Source organism: Saimiri boliviensis, chromosome 11, assembly GCF_048565385.1.
Source record: "Saimiri boliviensis isolate mSaiBol1 chromosome 11, mSaiBol1.pri, whole genome shotgun sequence".
NCBI classification, from domain to species: Eukaryota; Metazoa; Chordata; class Mammalia; order Primates; family Cebidae; genus Saimiri; species Saimiri boliviensis.
Genome location: NC_133459.1, coordinates 99,306,471 through 99,326,948, shown reverse-complemented (window position 1 = coordinate 99,326,948; position 20,478 = coordinate 99,306,471). Strand labels below are relative to the sequence as shown.

Sequence of the window (20,478 nt, the reverse complement as noted above, 5' to 3'; positions counted from 1 at the left end):
CAGGTGCCCCCTTCGCGTCGGCCGTCGCTTCCCAGTCCGTAAAGAAAAGCACCCGGGCGTGGCAAGCCGGGCAGGCAGGAGCCAGGTCTAAACGTGATGCTTTGGGGTCGGGGGTGCAGTGGGTCGGAAGAAGGAGGGGCGATGAGCTCTAGGTGAAAGCATTCTCTGCCCGAAGCCGACTGCCCACGGCGCCCCTGTAGGCAGCGTTGAAAAGATAGGACTCCCCGAACTCCCTGTGGCAGGGATTCTACCCATTTCACAGATGCGCAAGGATGGAGGAAATGAGTTCATCCTCCGTGCTCAGCGCCAGTGTCATTGTAGGCTGGGGACAGGAGGGAAGTGCCTGCAGCCCCTTGGCGCTCCGCCCGCCGTTAGGGCCCCTGCAGAAGTTGGGGCTGCAGAGTGAAGGGCGCTAGGACCCGGTGGCGCGGTGTCAGCAACGACTGGGCGCTCGGGGCGGTGGAGGGAGCCTCGGCGCCCCGTCGCGGCGCACGGGAGCAGGTGGGGGAGCTGCGCGTGGGCGCGCGGGAGCGCCGAGGGGAGGAGGCGGCCACTACACCTAGGGCGCCGAGGAGCGCCCCGGGCTTGGCGCGGGCGGAGCCGCCTTAAGGGCAGCGCGTGTCCCCGGCCTCGGCCCCGCCCCGCCCCGTCCAATGAGAGCCCGCGGCCGAAGGGGCTGTCCGCATACTAGGCCCGCAGCTCCCTTCCGCGCTGCCGACCCCCTGACACCGCACCGGGTGCTCGGGCAGCGCGTCCCTTTACCCCGGGTTTGGCGCGCGGTCGTCGGCTTGCGGACACCGCAACTTGCGCCCCTCTCCGGGACCTTGCTCCCAGGCTTTGGACGCCAGGTGACCCTAGGTCCCCAGCCGCCGGTGAACCCCATGGGCCCCCGGGGGGGTGAGGTAGGAGCGGCCTGAGTAACCTCAGAAGGTGCCCCGTCCACGCCCCTCCGGGCTGCGGGGCGGGAGTCTTCGGGGAGCTATGCTGAGACCGGGTGGTGCGGAGGAAGCTGCGCAGCTCTACACTCGGCGCGCCCGCGCCCCGGTCCCAGTACCCTCGCCCAGACCCGCGGCCCCCGACGGCTCCCGGGCTTCGGCCCGCCTAGGTCTTGCCTGCCTTCTGCTCCTGCTGCTGCTGACGCTGCCGGCCCGCGTAGACACGTCCTGGTGGTAAGTGTGGCTCTCAGGCTGGGCGGGTGAGGCGCTTGGGAGGAGAGGCCGGAGGCGGCTGAAGGGACGGGCTGCTCAGGGGACCAAGCTGTTGCTTCGACGGAGCTGGAGAAGATTCGGGCAGACTGTCACTGAGGTCGAAAGTTGTGGGGTGACGGGAGTGTGAGGCTCCACATCTTACACGCCTGGTAAGAAAGGCGCTGGGCATTAGGAGATAGGACGCCCACGGTCGCGGCTCCCCAGGCCACCATGTGCTGTACCCCTTCTATTTCAGCTAAGGCTCCCTAGGGCAGAAGCTACCTTCCGACTTTCCCTCAGGGTGAGTTCAAGGAACCAATAACCTTCCGGGACCCGCAATAGCTTCGCCAGGGCCCCAATCGCCTAAGGTCGCCCTCTGAGAGGTGGAGAAAGGGACAGCTGGCGAGGTCAGCCGAGCGTCTTGCTACTCTAGTCCACCCGCACCACAGGAAAGATTTGGTGAGGCAGCAGCACCCAGCCGAGGCTTAGAAATGGAATCGGGGCGAAATTTACCCCATTAACTCCCACAATTCAACAAAACGCATGGGTTTGCATTATCTAGGCGTTCGTCTTCAGCCACGGTTTTGAGGATGCCACTTGGAAACTTTATGTCTCCCTCCCTTCTTCCTATTCTTTCCCATCTCTCGTTTCTCACCTCCAAGAGCCAGAGGGCTCCGGAGTCCCGAGGTACTACGAGACCCCCTCCCCAGATCTTGCAGGCCCTAGGCACCAGGCACTTCACAAGAGGGCAGACGAGGCAAAAAGGCATTACAGATCCACTGGATGTCTGCTGTCTGTTCTTTTTAGAATCCTCCCTGCCCCCGACTCCTTGGATGGCACTCATCACCTTTCAGCAGGAGAAGGAGCTGCTTTCCCTTCTTCCCCACCCCGGGGAGAGGGCAACGCCGGAAGAGTTGAACCTAGAAAAGGCTCCTTCTTTCCTTTTCACCCCGAAATCAAACTGGCCTCTTGGACTAGGCTATTGCCCCCTCCACCATGTAGTGCCCCCCTTCCTTTCCTTACTCCGTTCTTCTTCCCCTGCAAGCCCCCCCTCCCCAAGTGTGGTCTTTTCTCCCTTTGCACCCTGTGGCTTTTCTCCTCTTGACTTGGAATCTTGGCTGAAGGGTGAGGGGTAGCTGGCCGAGGGGCCCACCAGCTTGGGCTGCAGATTCCTATCATTTCAAGATGCGTCTCTCCTCATCCCAACCCCCACCCCGTTTTCATGTTTCAGAAAAATCTCTTTTGGATTTTGTTTTTGTTTTTGTTTTTGAATCTCTGCAGTGTTAGGGAAGGTGAGGAGGGGGGGGGGTTCTGGATGGGGGAACAGAGAGGCCTGTATCTTACATCTGGCTTGAAACATTCTTTTATAAAGGGAAAGGGAAGAAGGAGAATAAGTAGAAAAACTTTTCAACAAAGTTCTGTGTGAGATCAAAGCCACCTTTTGCCTTCCTGAGCTTGGTTTAGCTGGGGACTTGGCATCTGCAGGGTCTCTGTTGAGACAGCATGAAGTGACCGCTGTCCATCTTCATCTGACCCAGATGGCAGTTTGCTTTTTGGGACTGTTGATGGCTACCAGTTTGGGATGTAGTCTTGGGGATCAACTGGTGTTTGGGTGAGAAAGTGTCACTCTGGTAACTTCAGCATCCCGGCAGTGGTTACTAAAGACTCAAGTGGGGGTCTTCCTATACCCCATTTTGTACCCTTGACTACTCCTTCTCCCTTTTCCTTTCTCCCTCTACTACCCTCGCCTGATGTGGTTCATATTAAGGATTTGGAAAAAATCCTGGGTGAAAGAGCTAGGGAGGGAGGGAGGTAACACAGAGTGACTCAGTGGCACCTGTGAAAAGGAGGAAGGCTGCAACAGGGCCAGGCTGGGAAGTGTGTTTCAGCCTCCTTGCTTCACACCTGCCATGGCTACAGGCCCAAACGCCCATCTCAGTGATCGCTACTTGTGGTATAAGGTGAAAAGCTACCTTCTAAAGGCAGGCTAAGCCCCTAAGCCTTTCTCTTAGGAAAAAACCAGCAAGATTGCTGTTCTGTAGAACCTGTGGAAGAGAAATGCCTGTTACTCTGGTGCATCTGTGTTCCACACTGAAGCAGAAGGCCATCATTTCCACCAGTGAACAGTTGGATTTTTCTTATGGCTTGAGATTCTTCCCCTTACTCTCTAACCACTGCCCTCCATCTATCCTAAACAGACCAAGAAATAAGGGGCTACTGGCATGTGCTTTCCTGTTCCATTTTGCATTCTATAGGGGGTTGGATGTAGGGAATCACAAGAGCCAGGACTGTGTTCACAGGCTCACCAAGGGAGAGAAGCACAAAGCGGTATCATGTTGTTAACATTACTGTTACCAACAGTAGTTGTTTTTAATGAGCCCTTACTAAGCTTCAGGCATGATGGCCAAGCACCTTATGAGCATCATCTTGGTCAATCTAAAATAATTCATGGAGGCTAATAGTTTTATCCATGTTCAAAGTCCTGTATGTGCTGGGCTGAACTATGTACACTAGGGGCTGTACACGAAAGAAGGAAAGAAAAAAAGCAGATCCCTGGCCCATTTGTATTTTTAATATACAAACATAAAAAACATCTTCAGGTTGGAAATGAAGTTTATGGCTGGCTAGGGGGATAAATCAGAACAGTTAGGTGTTTATTCAACCAATAGTGACTGCATACCTACTATGTGCTAGGCACTGTTCTTAGTACTGGGGATATTGAATGAAACCAACAAAAATCCCTGCTTTCGTGGAGCAGTGCATCCAAACCATGTGGGGGATCTTGGTGAAATGTAGATTCTGATGCATTAGGCCTTGGGTGGGGCCTGAGTACCTGCATTTCTAATGAATCCCTAGATGATACAGATACTGCTGTCCTGGGGACCACACTTTGAGTAGCAAGGGGCTAGAGTAGTGTATACCTCACTGTGTCAAATGAAGGGATGTGAACTGGCCAAAAGTAGGTGAAGAGCAGCATTGTGGGGCAGGAAGCTGGGAAGGAAGTGAAGAACTTGCAGAAGAAAAAACAAAGCTAGAGAGTCAGGGCATCTAACACTGTACCAGAGCATGAGGTGGGAGATGCCTTCAATATCTTTGTGTCCTTAACATCTAAGCTCAGTGCTTAGCACATGGTAGGCATTTTGCAGGCATGGGTTGAACTGATAGGAAGACGGGGTTAGTCTCAGGCTCAGTTTTATTGGGGATCTCCTACACTAACTTCAAGGGACTGATACTGAAGAGCAAGCCAGCACCATTCTGTGGAGTCTTGAACTTGTAAGTTAGTGGGGTAAGGGTGGTAATAGAAACATTTAATTATCTTCCCATCTTAGATACTGAACAGATGTTCCCACACTCAGTGAGGATGTAATAAAAAGGACCTATGTGGGCTGCAGCAGAATGGATTTAAGTGAGACCACAAGAAGGACTTTTTGCCCGAGTTTGGCCTGCCCTACTCCAGACTGTCTCATGAGGGCTGGGTTATTGGTCTCTCATTCCCATCCAACCTTCCTCACCCAAGCCCCAGTGAAAAAAAACAACAACAACAAGAAACACCCATTGCCTAGAGCAGTACTTGGGCTGAACTAGGGAAGCCGAACGGTGGTGAGACAGGGACAAGCTCCAACTCCAACCGTCTTGATTCTCCAAACAAAGCACCGCAGCGGTGGGTGTAACTCTGGGCTGTGCGTCAGGCAGCCCTTTCCGGCCTGGCCCTGTCTGGGGTGTTTATTTTGTTTGTTCCTGGAAGCTGTTGCCCTGATGGACAGTGCTGGGGACGCTGATTCCATGGGATTTGTTAGGGGAGGGCCAACCCTCTCACCCCTTCCCCGGGACAGATGGGCCCCATCAGCCCTGCTGAGTTCCCGAAGAGGCAAGCATCAGCCCTCCTTGTGTTTGTTTGAGTTGGTGTCACCAGTGGTGATCCAGTCTGTGGGTGAGGGCCGGCTGTGGGAATGCGGAGGGGTGGCAGGGGGGGACAGAGCCCAGGGCAGTCTGGCTTTTCCCCTCCCCCTACCAGCAGCCGTCCCTTCTCCTCACCCACTTCTAGGCCCATTTTGGGGCCGTTCCCAAACCACAGGCTCATTCACAGCTCAAACCAAATCTTTTCTGTCTGCAGTAGCAGTTGCTCTCCATGACCCCCACCTGTTCAAAAAAGGGGAGGGAGGGCAGCCCTTTGAGGTGCTCCGGACAGGAGAATAGAAAGTTCCTCGCAAATCAAGAAAGGTGCTATAGGGTTGGAGAGAGAGAAAGGGGATGAGAAACGAGAAACGGAGCTGGCTGTTGAGCTGGAGGAAGTGGGTGAATGGGTCAGATCTCGTTTGGTGGCCTCTTGGGAGGAAAGGGTGATACACTCCTGTTTTCTCTCTGAAATATTCTTCCTGAGGCTTGTGGTGGGATCCAGGGTTAAAACTATTTAAGAGAAAATATTGCCTTGAGAAACAATAATGACTCTGGCAACCCACCTATTCTTTAGTATCCCATCTCAATTGACCTTCTTTTAATTGTTCATATTGGGCAGACTGGGGACTAGAGTTTGGGGAGAGTCACCCTCTTACTTGTCTTGGCCTTTGGCTTCCCACTGAAGACAGCCAGTGCATGTCTCTCCAGGTTGTGGAAGATGGTTTTATAGGTTCATTTGTTAAGAAAGTCCCTAGGGCCTGGAAATAAAGGGTTTGAAGAGGAGAGTGGAGGGTGGGATCTTCCTCCCCAGACCTCTCGATTGGGAATGAGGATTTTTTTAGTTACACGGGTCTGACTAGAGCTGTAAACATTACTTGAATTGCTCACTATATCTCTTCCCATTAGCCTCTTTCTGTCACCATTCCCCTGCTGTCAAACCATAGCTTCATGGACCAACCACACAGGTCATCATCCATCTTAATGAGAGTGTAAGAGTATTGTCTCTCAGTGGGGTGTGGTGGCTAATGCCTGTAATCCCAGCACTTTGGGAGGCCGAGGTGGGCGGATAACAAGGGCAAGAGATCAAGACCATCCTAACCAACATGGTGAAACCCCATTTCTACTAAAAATACAAAAATTAGCTGGGTGTGGTGGGTTACGCCTGTAGTCTCAGCTACTCGGGAAGCTGAGGCAGGGTAATCGCTTGAACCCAGGAGGCAGAGGTTGCAGTGAGCTGAGATTGCGCCACTGCACTCCAGCCTGGTGACAGAGCGAGACTCCATCTCAAAAAAAAAAAAAAAAAAGAATGTTGTCTCAGACCCTTATTTTGTTAGTTTATTTTTCCATGAAGCTCTTAATGTTTGTTAAATAAACAGTGAGTCTGTGTGACATACCCACAGCTTCTGTGTATGTGACACATGCCTAGTTTGTGTTCTGGGAGTGTGTGTCACTTTGGTCTTTGGCTGGGGAACTGGTGATGGTGGGAGGCCACTCAATTACTCTCTTTGCAACTGTGTAACTATTCATACTTCTTCGCAACTGTGGGAAATGGTTTTCTACTCATCAGTTTTATGGAATGTGGGTTAGGGAGAGGGGACAGAATCTCTTCAATGTCTTCAAGGTCTAGATACCCCCTCCTTATTCCTTCCCAATGCAGAAAAAAGGCTGGGATGTTCTGACAGGGCCATCTCCACCTTGCAGGTACATTGGGGCACTAGGGGCTCGAGTGATCTGTGACAATATCCCTGGTTTGGTGAGCCGGCAGCGGCAGCTGTGCCAGCGTTACCCAGACATCATGCGTTCAGTGGGCGAGGGTGCCCGAGAATGGATCCGAGAGTGTCAGCACCAATTCCGCCACCACCGCTGGAACTGTACCACCGTGGACCGGGACCACACCGTCTTTGGCCGTGTCATGCTCAGAAGTAGGGGCCTCTTCCATCCTGTGACAGCTACTTCCTTTTCTGTGCTGGGGTGGTGAATGGGAAGTGTAGGCAGGATCCCCCCTCTCCTCTCCCCTACACTGTTGCATAATCAGAGGAAGAATTGTGGGCAGAGCCCAGGATATAGTCGGAAACAGACTCTTAGCACCTTAGATTTGTAGACAGGGGCTCCTCTAAATCCTTGTGCTCTGGGACAAGACCAAGGTAAAGCATTCCCTAGAACTTCCATCTTTCTCACTCATTTTCTTCGTCCTTCCCAATTCCCAGCTTGGGAGGCTACCATGTACTGTAAGGGAAGGCTGAGGTCTACGATAGGCCCTCTGCTCTTAACACCACCATCATTATCGTCACCCAGTCCTCCCAACACTACAGTAATGGGAACAAGAGATAAACAGAAAGGTGATATGTAAATATTTGAAGAGTCAGTGGCTTGGCTTCAGCTCAGCAAAAAAAGCTAAAGAGAGCTAGACAGTGAACTAGGAGAAAGGGAACAAGATGAGAATCTGAAGGTGTCAGGCATACAGGGGCAAGAATTCATCAGTCTCTAAGAACAGGGAGGGAGAGAAAGCAGGCAAGGGAAGGTAGCATGGATCTCTAAACGGCTGACCCCTGGGCTGGGGTCTCCATTGTGGGGGAACTGTCCAGCAGAGTGGGCCTGAAAAGGCCTGGAATGTGGACTAAGGCAGGCTTAGCTGAGCCAGTGCTGGCGCTCAGTGGGAGGGGATGATTCACCAGGGGACTTTTCAATAGATGGACACGGGGAATTTGGCAGGAAACAAGAGTATAGGTCAGCTCAAAAGGTCAGATGTATAAAGAAGTGGATAGAGAGTAGTGAGGGCTGAGGGGAAAGAGGTCAGATACTCTGGGGAATGCTCTTGGAAATGAAAGGCACCTTGAATAAAGGGGGTGTAGGGGTGACTCTGGGAAAGAAAAGAAGGGAAGAGGTTTCAGAGTCAGAGGTTGTATGGGCTGAAGAAGGGGAGAGACATGGGCCTCCTTCCTGAAACACACCTCTACAATTCTCTCTCTAGGTAGCCGAGAGGCAGCTTTTGTATATGCCATCTCATCAGCAGGAGTAGTCCACGCCATTACTCGTGCCTGTAGCCAGGGTGAACTAAGTGTGTGCAGCTGTGACCCCTACACCCGTGGCCGACACCATGACCAGCGTGGGGACTTTGACTGGGGTGGCTGCAGTGACAACATCCACTATGGTGTCCGTTTTGCGAAGGCCTTCGTAGATGCCAAGGAGAAGAGGCTTAAGGATGCCCGGGCCCTCATGAACTTACATAATAACCGCTGTGGTCGCACGGTCAGTACTCTCATGTCTGTGTATGTACACTCATATTTGCTGGGGGGGACCAGTATGTGTGACCATGGACTAAATAAATGTGAAGGTGGAAGAGCTGAAGGCTTCTGGATCGCTTCCAAAAGCCCCATCATCCTGGGACAGGAGCACTAAATGCAAGGGAGCTTGGGAATGCCTAGATTTAACCAGGTGTGTGAAGAGTCTTCATCAAGGAGGCCAGTAGGAAAAAGTGGAGAAAAGAAGTAACATTTTAAGAAGGAAAAGAACTGCTTTCATAAAGACTGAGAGGATAAGAGGTTGTTCTAGTCAGTTCCCTGGTATTTGAACACATTATATGTGCATGGTACTATGCGGGAAAATGGCGCACTACTAAAGTAGAAGGCATGGGACCTGGCACTCTAAAACGTGAAAACTAGAGGAGGTGCAAGCACATGTAATCATGAACAGAATCCCGTGGCTCTAAAGTTCTGTGGGCTGTTATGAAAAGGAAAGCACTGTTGGTCCAGGAAGATTTCCTGGAAGAAGAGTTTCCTGAGCTTGCTCCGGAAGAATGGGTGGGATCTGATGTGGGAGAGAACAACCAAGAGCTCAGTCAGCCAGCCAGGGCCAGGGCCAGCCTAACTCAGAGCACTCATCCTTTTGGCCCTAGGGATGACGAAAATGTGCCCTGACTAGCTATCTCGCCCTTACCTGCCTTCCCCCTCCCCTAGGCTGTGCGGCGATTTCTGAAGCTGGAGTGTAAGTGCCATGGCGTGAGTGGTTCCTGTACTCTGCGCACCTGCTGGCGTGCACTCTCAGATTTCCGCCGCACAGGTGATTACCTGCGGCGGCGCTATGATGGGGCTGTGCAGGTGATGGCCACCCAGGATGGTGCCAACTTCACTGCAGCCCGCCAAGGCTATCGCCGTGCCACTCGGACTGATCTTGTCTACTTTGACAACTCCCCAGATTACTGTGTCTTGGACAAGGCTGCAGGTAAGGAAGGCAGGTGGGGACATGGAGTCCCAGTTCTTAGTGCAGGCACCCCTGGTTAATCATGGTCTGTTCAGTCTCAGGAGTTAGGGAAGGAGGTGCTGTGGGAGGAGGCAGTTTCCTCCCCACATGAACACCTGGTCATGAGGTTGTTGACTTATGCCTCAGTCCACCAGGCCCAGTGCTGCCAAGGAGAGAGGAAGTCACTCAGCTCCTTGAGGCCTGAGGTCATGCATCGCTCCTTTGTATCTCTAGTATCAGGGATACAGTAGGCATCATCCAGGGAATGTTTAATTTAGTTACCTGTTTTCAGTTTTAAGCAATGTGTGGGCTACACAGAAACATAAGATGCAGCCCTAAGCCTTTGGCTCTTTGCAATCTACTTAAAGAAATGAGATATAATGGGTAGACAAATGCAAACAGAGATGACTGGAGAATTCAATAAAAGTTTATTTGAATATGTAGAATTTGGCCAGGCACAGTGGCTCATGCCTGTAATCCCAGAACTTTGGGAGGCCAAGGAAGGTGGATCACAAGGCCAGGAGATCGAGACCATCCTGGCTAACTTGGCGAAACTCCGTCTCTACTAAAAATACAAAAATTAGCTAGGCACGGTGGTGTGCACCTGTAGTTCCAGCTACTCAGGAGGCTGAAGCAGGAGAATCCCTTGAACCAGGGAGTCAGAGGTTGCAGTGAGCTGAGATCGCACCACTGTACTCCAGCCTGAAGTCAGAGAGAGACTCTGTCTCAAAAAAAAAAGAAGAAGAAGAAGAAGAAGAAGAAGAAGAAAGAAAATGTATAATTTAAGCTGCTCCTTGAAGTGTGGGGAGTATCTGGATAGCTTGAGAGAAGAGTGGGCAATTTCTTATCCGAGAGTAGTAGGTGGGAAACTACGTGACCTGTTCCAGGGACAGAGAAGAGAGCAATCTGCTGGGTAAAGGTTCCCCGTAAGGGAGATAAAAGCTAGAAAGATGTCCTTGAAAGGCTTTATCCAGTGTGCTGCGATTAAAGATTCTGAAACAGAGCTGAGAAAGAAATGAAAGAAGAGATCCCTACCAAAGGCAAGTAAAGCAGCAAATGGTCATTTTTCAGTCTGTTTGACGTATTTGTGGTGGGATTCTTGGAGATGCTGGAAGACAATACAGTTTTTCTCCAAGAGAAGGAAATTTGCCATCCTGGCTCATATTTCTGGTTCAGATAGGTTAGACCAGGAACATGCAATGCAGCAGAACTCTTCTCCTCTGGTTGTTGTCATGGGGCTCCCAGGCTCTTTTCTACAGGCTCAACAGTCAGGACCTGGGTGAAGGGGAGCCAAAAAACCTCAGCTATCTTTGGTACTGTTTGTTTTCACCCATCACTGTCATTCCTGGAAGAGTCAAGTGGCTTGGAGTAAAACTGGGCACAGAAACAGGGTGGGGCTCTACCCAAGTAACAAAGGAAGTAGTCTGTATACTTCGTAGGGTGTTAGAAGAAAAACAGTTGGGGCCCTTCTGATTTTCCTAGTGATTTCCTGCCACTAAGTAGGCTTTCTTCCCACATGGTCTAATTCAGAGGGTTACTCTCTGCATACCTAGAAATAATTTCATAATGTCCAAGGTATAAGGCTACACTACCATACTGAAAATGCACCTTTAGGGGAGGAACTTTGGAGTTAGAAGAGCAGATATGTCAAATGTATGTTGGTTTTTCTCATAGGCATAAGATTAGGTCTCCTAAAACCCAAAGCGGGGCCTGGAATTCAAAGAATATAAGTCATCCCAGAAAGAACATGGAGCCAGGAAATCCCTCCAAAGCAGTAGAGTCCAACTGAACTTTCTGTGACGATAGAAATGTTTTCATATCTGTGCTCTCCAATACAGTAGCAACTAGCCACATGTGATTACTGAGTACTTGGAATATAGCTAGTGTGACTGAGGAGCTAAATGTTTTTGTTTACTTTTCATTAATTTAGATGTAAAAGACCCTATGTGACTAGTGGCCCTGGACAGCACAGCTCCAGAATGTAGAAGGGGTTTTTGGCGCCCAAGAGGACTTAAGAGCCAGCCCTTGGAGTTAGGAGACTAACATATTCAGTAGATATTCAGTAGACCTAGTCAACGCACATTCCAGAGCAGTGGTCTCCTAACATTCTGGATCCTTTACTCCCATCAGTAAAACGATTTGAGCATATATCTCTATTACATGTGTATTTATTTATAAGTTATATCTGTGTTCCACTACATGAATGTGTAATTATAAAACATGCATACAAAAAAGGTATTTTAAATTGATGACATACAAAAACATATCAGTTCTAGCATTTTCCTTCCGTATCCCAGTGGTATGTGGAGACTAGTGCTGTAGAAATCAGTTAATTTATTTTCCTTTTTGAACCTAGGCTATTTTCCCATCTCTGGATCCTTATTAACCATAGAAAAGGTTGGAGTAGATACTCTCATGGGCCCAACCCATCCAAAAGTCTATTGATTTTATGATGTTGGCAGGATCCGTCAGAATGAGATTCTAAGCATTCCCTACGCATGGGGGAAAAACATGATCCCTATCTTTCAAGAGTTTCCACTAAAAGGGGAAGGGATAATGTTTAGGGATAATAATAACAATGCAAGGGATATTGCTTAGGAATTCCTTAGGAATATGCCTCCAGCCAGTCATGCTAATGAGTTCATCTCTTCAGATGAACAAAGATTATAGCTAATGATCTATTTATTAGTGTGCTCATTTTCATATGAGAAACTAAGTTAATGTTTCATTTCGACTAAATCACACAGCTAAGAGTGGTAGAACTGGAATTTGAATCCAGATAATCTGATGTCAGAGCCCATGCTTCTTTTTTTTTTTTTTTTTTTGAGACAGAGTTTCACCTTCACCCAGGCTAGAGTGCAGTGGTGCAATCTTGGTTCACTGCAGCCTCGACCTCCCAGCCTCAAGTGATCTTCCCACCTAAGCCTCCTGAGGAGCTGGGACTACAGGCTCATGCCCATGGCACCGGGATAATTTTTTAGGTTTTTATAGAGACAGGGCTTGCTATGTTTCCCAGGCTGGTCTTGAACTCTTGGACTCAAGCAATCCTGCCTTGGCCTCCCGAAGTGCTGAGATTACAGGCATGAGTGAGACACTGAGCCACTGTGCCCAGCCCAAACAAGGGATTCTTTATGTTTTCCTTCTGAGAATGTGGGTAAGGGTATCTGGGGCAGCTGAAGAGATAACTTGGTTCTCACTCCTTCTCTCCCCCAACCCAGGTTCCCTAGGCACTGCAGGCCGTGTCTGCAGCAAGACATCAAAAGGAACAGATGGTTGTGAAATCATGTGCTGTGGCCGAGGGTACGACACAACTCGAGTCACCCGTGTTACCCAGTGTGAGTGCAAATTCCACTGGTGCTGTGCTGTGCGGTGCAAGGAATGCAGAGACATTGTGGACGTCCATACTTGCAAGGCCCCCAAGAAGGCAGAGTGGCAGGACCAGACCTGAACACACTGATACCTCACTCATCCCTCCAATTCGAGCCTCTCAACTCAAAAGCACAAGATCCTTGCATGCACGCCTTCCTCCATCCTCACCCTGGGCTGCTGCAGCTTCTGTTTAAGGACATAGAGAGTAATCCATAGGGACCATGGTGTCCTGGCTGGTTCCTCAGCCCTGGGAAGGAGTTGACAGGGCATACAAAAAACTGAGCAAGCTCCCTGATTTCCCCCTCTGGAGATGTGAAGGGAGAGTAGAAAAGACTGGGAGTCTTTAGAGTGAAATGAGTTGCACTGAAGTATGTAGTTGAGGCTCCTTTTTTCTTTTCTTTGTACCAGCTTCCTGATACTTCCTTGGTGTGCAAGAGGAAGGGTACTTATAGAGAGCTTCTTTTTGTTTCTACCTGGCCAAAGTTAGATAGGACAAAGATGAAACAGCATGTCGCTTCTTGAAGTCAGTTTGAGCAGTCTACCTGGTACCCCAAAAGAATACCTTAGGCTACCACATTCTATTCTTGAGAGCTTGAGATGTCAGCCATAGTATACAAGGTTCTGTTCACATGCTCGTATGTTTATAAACTGCTGTGTTTTGTAGAAGAAAAAAAATCATAACTATACAAACACACATTCATTCTCTCTTTTTTCTCTCTACCATTCTCAACTTGTACTGGACGGCACTGCCTCTTTTGCTCATTTGCTGCCCGTTCAAACTGAGGTGGAATGCAGTGGTTCCCATGCCTAACAGATTAGAATACCCTAGAATACTCCTAGGATAGAGAGAGTTAAGTCTGGCTAGGCCTTGGGTTTTGGTTTTGGTTTTTTTCTTTCCATGCATTATTCTGGAGGTTAGCCAGGTTTGGGGAAACACGGAGTAAAATATAGGCAACTCATGGATGGTGGGAGAGGGGGTAAGCAGGTCTGATCTCAAGGACCCACATAAGGCATCAGTGAATACTAGGCAGGTAGGGATCTCTGGCTTTGGTAATTCTTTATGAGAGGATCCTAGCCTTGGAAGCTGGGAGCAGGAATTAGTGGCTATAGTGGGAAGGAGTGCTGGGGCTTGAGGCCAAAGTGATACACAGCTTAGAAGGCAGCCTTCCTCCATTTACTCAACAAATCTTTATTTAGTGACTCTCCAAGTCCTGGTGATTATTATTAACTCCACATTTGGCTTAAAATAGAGGAGGGTTTCTTCTACACTGTTAGCCGTTACCTAGCTAGGTTTGCAGTAGTGGAATCTGCAGAGATAGCAGGCTTAGTAAGCTGGAGGGTAGGACATGAAGTCCCCCAAACCTTGATGTCCTGTTTTTATGTGGCTTGGACAGTGGCTATCTTTTGCCTGTTGATATTTTAAAGCAGTCGAGTGGTACAGAAGTTTGCAGTTATGACATACCTGGGCTAAACATCACAGCTGTGCCACTTACTTTTGATATTTTGAGCAAGGTAGCTAAATTTTCTGAGCTTCGATTTTCTCATCTGCAAAAGTAGGATACATACCTGTTCTTTTTTTCATTTATTTCCTTTTTTTAGAGATAGGGTCTCACTCTGTTGCCCAGGCTGGAGTGCACTGGCACAAACATGGCTCACTGCAGCCTCAAATTCCCAGGCTCAGGCAATCCTTCCACTTCAGCTTCCCCACTACTTGGGACTACAGGGACATGCCCCCGTACCCGGCTAATTTAAACTAAGTTTTCAGAGATGGAGCTCGCTGTGTTGCCTCGGCTGGTCTGGAATTCCTGGTTTCAAGCAATCCTCCCACTGCAACCTTCCAAAGTGCTGGGCATACAAGCATAAGCCACTGTGCCCAGCTGTCAGACACTGAGCTTTAATTATGCCCCGAATTCCAGCCCACAGATACTCTTCACCAAAGCCCCTGGCTGATCTAGCCCATCATGACTTCTGTAGGAACAGTCCTTCATTAGGACTCTAAGGTATTGCCAAAGTCTGTAGATGCAGGAGCCTGCATAAAATTCTGGCTATAGGCCCCTTTCTTTCCCAAGTTCCTCTCCAACATTCCTTGGGGTCATCAATATGTTTTTGAAGCAGCTTCACTCTGCACAGGCAGCAGGAGGTTGGGGGAGCCATAGCTCTGGGCTACGGGGGCAGATTTATTTGGATGATAGGACTAATATTTGTGTAACCTGCTGAGACCTGTGTGGGAGAGTTTAGGGTGGATTTTCTTTTGGTGAGAGGATTTACTCTGGTTTCACATCCATTAACACAAAACATGAGCTAGTCAGGGCCCTTGTGGTCTGCGGTGAGGGGATGGCTGTGGAGAAATGGGCCTGAATGAGTCAGGCTGAGAGAATGTCTTCCTTCGGAGTGGAGTTAACTGGATAACTGATGAGCCAATCGTGGGATTAAGGAGGGGGAAATGGGAGGGGAAGAGAAGAGCTGACATCTTGAGGACAGCTTTGGGGTAGTGGAGAGGTAAGGGGATCATGGTCAGTCTGAATGTAACAGTAGGGCTGAATGGACTTACCAAAGGAGGCTGCCTTATATTATATGCCAGGCTGCTGGGGAAAGCCTCAGGTCCTAGCCAGCCTCTGTTCTCACAAGAACATGCACATTACCATGTAAATAATGGCACAGGACTTCCATGGGAAGTCAACCTGACTTAAAGCTACCTGCGCCCTATGATCTATTTGGTTTTTGGTTCTCATCCTATGGAAAGAAATGGGCCTCTTCTGGCATCTCATGCTACTCTGTGCTTTTCCCTGGGCTCCACATTCTAGCTCATAAAGATGCAAGTTTTGCAATTTCCTATAAATGGTTAAGAAAAGAGCAAGCTGTCCAGAGTCAGAAGTTTGAAAAGCAAGGTGAATATGCAAGAGAAATCATGTCCATTGAGCCCCACTACAGAAGCTGTGTGGCCCTGAGAAGGAACGATGGTGAAGCAATTAATTCTTCCTCATAGTTCTTAGCTTTCCTCTGCACTCTGATTGGCTTTAGACAACTGGCGTTCATTCTGCGCTTCACAGACGCTAATTTATTTGGAACAATCAGCAAAATGAGAACTTTATTTGGTGCACTCAGGGCTCCATTTAGTTTCCTCACTCTGCTTCTAATAACCCCTTCTCCCAGGCCACCTCTACTGGATAGAGGTCTGTCCCTCAGACCAGCAATGTCTTAGCCCCTCTCCTCTCTTCCATTCCTTCTGTTGGTACTCATTTCTTCTAACTTTTAATAAATGTTTAGGTATAACGCATTACAGTAAGTGCTACTTAGATACCAACTTAAAAGATACTATCTATTTTAAGATCTGAGAATCCCTTAGAGAAGGCACATGACTGAAGTACCTCATCTGCAAAGCCTGTAGACAGTTGTTCTTAGGTAAAAGAAAAATGCCATCCATAACCTAGACCTGGAGATAAAAGCTAACTTTTATTATTACCAGCCCTGAATAATGGCACTAATCCACACTATTCCTTAGAGTGATGCTGGAAAAATAAAATCATGGGCTTCAGATTGAAAACAAAAACAAACATAGCCTGTTCCTGAGGGTCTGTTTGTAAAACTTCTTATAGATCTAACTTCTGAACACTCACTGCTTCATTTCTATTCCTCCCTGTTGCAGGGAGTAATTTCTTCTCCTTTTTCTCACTGCCCTTATCAAGAACACCAACCACTAAGTCTTTGCCAAATTCTCAGACCCACTCAGGACACAAGTCTCTCTACGTGGCTTAATAAAAGAGAGATAATTAGGATTTTTTTCCTCAGTCTGAGGGTTTTATTTATATGCTCTCAGTGGTCATAGGGTAGAAGCTCAAGCTCGCTGGGGCGAAGGGAGGATACCAGGGAGAGTTTCGGAGAGTATGTTTCTCGGCCCTGAGAGGCATTCAGCTTAGTTCCTGCAGCCAAATTACAGCACGAGAGAACAATGTGATGCATTTCTGGGCAGGTCGGTGGGACCCTGGGCGCCTGGGCCTTGTGGAGAGAGGTGCCAGACACAGAGCTCTCCGTAAGCAATCCTGCAGAGCCGCCCCCTGGGTGCAGAAATGAAATACGGGAGAGCTTCACATTACACGGAGACCTGTAGCTCATACCTGGTTATTGATGGCCTTGGTGGAGGCCTCTGCCCCGACCCTCCACTTGGGAACTGCTTGCTACTACGGGGGTTGGGCATCTTTGAAGCAATGTTGGAAAACAAGAAAGACATGCTTCCTTTTCACTTTTTGCCCTCCCTGTCAGCCTGAGCACAACCATAAGGTTACACACACACACAAGGTGTACATATATGGACACATACAGAACTCTCAGGCTGCATAGGAATTCTGCTTACCCTTCTCTCCCTAACAAATTTTTAAAAAGCAATTAGATTTTGATCCATAATTTCAAAAAGCATACCAATTGGGTCTAGCTCTAACCAAGGAATATCTACAAAGTTACATTACCAACCTGCAGGCAACTGTTTGATCTGGGGACCAGAACTCCTTTGGTGGGTGGTCGGGGGAAGGATGCAGAAAGGACATGGAGAGGAGAGATCAGTGAAGAATTACCACCAAAGCAGAGTGGCTGAGACTGTACAACTTTGCAAGGCTGGTTCATGCCAGAGATAGTGAGAGGTACACCCTACATGCTGAGAATGATGGGGCAGTCTCCTATGACTTCATGAGGTATAATTGCCAAGACTACTGCTCATGACCTGTGGTTGTTTTTAACTCTTAACTGGGTTAGCAAACAGGATAGTTTTGGATTCCAGGGATGATCTCCGTAAGAGAGAGAGGCACTGGAAAAGACCAAGGCTTTATTAGGGTAAATATATCACAGTTGCGACACTGAATCGAGCTTTCTCAGAAGCTATTATTTTCTTTGGGTGATTGGCAGGTATAGGGCAATGGCCAATGGGGTATCAGTAATATGCCTGCTCCTGACCTCAAACGTAAAGCGATAGAAAAGAGAGTTTATAAACTCATTTTCCTACATCCCATTAATGGCTTAAATTATCTCTGAGCATCTTTGTGGCTATTCCTTATTTACTTAAGATGTTTTAGTCATTCTGGGTTTGCGAATGCAAGGCAAGCCTTCTCTCATTGGCTCCTTAACTATCCTGGCTTAAAATTTTCCTTTGCTCACTGCCATTCTATGAGTCTATGGATGGAGTGGCTGGACACTGGAGTTCTTTCTCTTTGACCAAAGGAACCAAAATGTGGTGACTTTATTTCAACCCCACCAGCCCCTGTAAGCAGCCCTGGCCAAACAGCAAGGCTAAGCTGAATAAAGAAAAAAGGAAGACAATTCCATCTAAAGTTGTCTTTTTTGACAGCTTCCAAGGTGGGGTTTCCTCAGGAATAACAGTAATATTTGTAAGAAGCTTTTTCATACACAAAATGCTTTAGCATATATGTAATCCTCACAACAACCCTGTGAGGTAGGGGTTACTGTCATTTTACAGATGCTGTTCAGAAACGTTTGGTGATTGTCCAAGATCACATGAACTGTGCCTGACTCAGTCAGAGCTCAAACCTAGGTCTTCTGACTTCAAATCCCGTGTATTCTCCTCAAAGCCTGAGGATGCTCAGGGTTGGGGGGCGCCAGAGTCCCAACACCTTCGGAACGGAAATTGATATAAAATGTTCAAGCCTGCCGGGCGCGGTGGCTCAAGCCTGTAATCCCAGCACTTTGGGAGGCCAAGGTGGGTGGATCACGAGGTCGAAAGATCGAGACCATCCTGGTCAACATGGTGAAACCCCGTCTCTACTAAAAATACAATAAAACTAGCTGGGCGTGGTGGCGCGTGCCTGTAATCCCAGCTACTTAGGAGGCTGAGGCAGGAGAATTGCCTGAACCCAGGAGGCGGAGGTTGCGGTAAGCCGAGATTGTGCCATTGCACTCCAGCCTGGGTAACAAGAGCGAAACTCCGTCTCAAAAAAAAAAAAATGTTCAAGCCCTATAGGATTCCCAGGACTGCCAGGAGAGTATATCTGAGCACCGTTTACAGGCCCTCCTGAACCTCATCAAACAATGGCCCTTTTGTCATTTCTGCCACTATTACCACCAATACCATGTGACCACAATATAAAGTATTCCACATTTAAACAACTCTGGCTCCTAATTCTATTCCTTTATTCCCCCTTCAGATTAACATTAAAAATTTTGTTTTATCTAATCCTTTTGAAATTATGCTAAATGTATAGACACAGTAGAAGCAGTCATGACAGAAAATTATTAAAGCTTTGGGCTTTTAAAGTATGTATTAGAATTTCCTTTGAGATTTCACTCCTTCTAAAAATGCTGTCAACTCCTGGGTTAGGAAAGCAAGATCAGGGAATAAGTGTCCTAAGAAACTCCCATCCCAAGCCAGATAGATGCCTATCTGTGGCCTGGTAAAGGTCCTGGGAACTCTAGCTGATGCAAGCAATTTGTGTAGACCAAGGCAAGGGGTCTCAACCCTCCAGAGAAACCCCTGTGAGATGAGGCAGATAGCAGATTTTTCACTTGATCAAACACTTGCTGCTCTCAACCCCTCTTTGTTCTCCCATTCAAAATTTGGACCTCTGTTTAGGTGCAAGACAGTGAGTAAAAGCAGCTCCAAAAAGATGACGTGTGCAAGGGGAACTCTTCTGTTCAACCCTGGAATGTTTTCTGTTAGAGATAGCACAGGCTACCTATCTCACTCCTGCACCCCAACTGTTAAGGCAGAAGAGAAAATTGCACAATGTTCATCAATCATAGACCTGGGATGCTATAGCTCCCTGACCTGGGCCCCTGCTTGAGCGAGGGGAAGAACACCTCATGAAAACAGTCTACCTAAAGTCAGGACTTCCCCAAAGCAGACTTTACTTTTTGGTCCATCGATCTTGGCTCTCACTGTTGCCCTGCTTCCCACCCCCAACTGCCTCTGCATGTGGGCTCAGAAGTCATCATCTAAAGAATTCCATTGCTCACCTCCTGCATAGCAGCACAGCCCCATGAGGCCACACACCAGATGGAGGGGATAAAAGTACAAGGTCATGGCTTCTAGCAACAGGCTTTTTCTTAAACTAACCCTGACTCCTGGAAAAGAGGCAGAGCAGGAGAGTGTTGAGTGAGCTGCTGATGACAGCAGCTTTATAGGTCTTGTGTATAAAGGAAGGAAAAAGCTAACCTGGCTTTCAGTGGAAATTTACCTACTCCCATCTCTAGTTCTACTCCTGGTCTCACATCTACTTCTTGAAGGTGTCTAAGTAGAATGCAGAGACCGTCAAGCTAGAGGGTTAACTCCTTCCCAATTGCAGGGATCTATTCAGCAGGCTGCCACACACATGCTGAGGTGGAGGCCAACCCCTGAACACATGCCCTGCTTCTCTAGGAATTTAAGTATGAAGTAAAAGGAAACAGTAAGGAAGGTGAACTGGAACTCTGGGGAAACTGAAAAGGTCACGATAGGCCTTCAAAATATTTGTGTGTAATAAGTAGACAAAAGAGGATGGAGGAAGATGATCATTCCTAGAATAATTATTGAGTGACAATATTCAGAAGCAACAATTACAATGAAATGAAACAGTTTAATGGACTAGGAAACAGAAGCCTGAGAATAAAGGCATTATGTTAATGAGATTAATCAGAGATGGCATTCCACGGGAGGTGACTTTTGAGTTAGATTTTTAAAAGATAGCTTCATCTGTTTTATGAACTGATTGAGGGCAGTAGGAAGAAAGCATTCTAAATAGAAGGAACTGGTATGTGCTGAAACTTAGAAGCAGGAATGTACAAGCAATATATAAGGAATTTCAAG

At 48.2% G+C, this 20,478-nt stretch overlaps 2 protein-coding genes across 2 annotated transcripts in view; one reads left to right on the top strand and one right to left on the bottom strand.

Moving 5' to 3' along the window:
- The first annotated feature begins 681 nt into the window (after window positions 1-681).
- On the top strand, window positions 682-12,771 carry WNT2B (Wnt family member 2B). The gene is made up of 5 exons (XM_003933467.4): window positions 682-1,169; window positions 6,786-7,006; window positions 8,056-8,333; window positions 9,041-9,305; window positions 12,542-12,771. The coding sequence occupies exons 1-5, from the start codon at window positions 982-984 to the stop codon at window positions 12,769-12,771; spliced, it is 1,182 nt and encodes a 393-aa protein (XP_003933516.1). The 5' UTR covers window positions 682-981.
- The window catches only part of ST7L (suppression of tumorigenicity 7 like), a 103,511-nt gene continuing 95,159 nt past the window's right edge, over window positions 12,127-20,478 (bottom strand). The window contains 2 exon segments of the mRNA XM_074381248.1: window positions 12,127-18,294; window positions 18,296-18,310. Coding sequence (XP_074237349.1) covers window positions 18,211-18,294; window positions 18,296-18,310 — 99 coding nt within the window. The 3' untranslated portion in view covers window positions 12,127-18,210.

Coding starts and splice junctions, on each gene's coding strand:
- WNT2B (XM_003933467.4), top strand. CDS start 982: ATGCTGAGACCGGGTGGTGCGGAGGAAGCTGCGCAGCTCTACACTCGG. Junction 8,334..9,040: donor ATAACCGCTGTGGTCGCACG/GTCAGTACTCTC, acceptor CCCCTCCCCTAG/GCTGTGCGGCGATTTCTGAA. Junction 9,306..12,541: donor TGTCTTGGACAAGGCTGCAG/GTAAGGAAGGCA, acceptor CCCCCAACCCAG/GTTCCCTAGGCACTGCAGGC.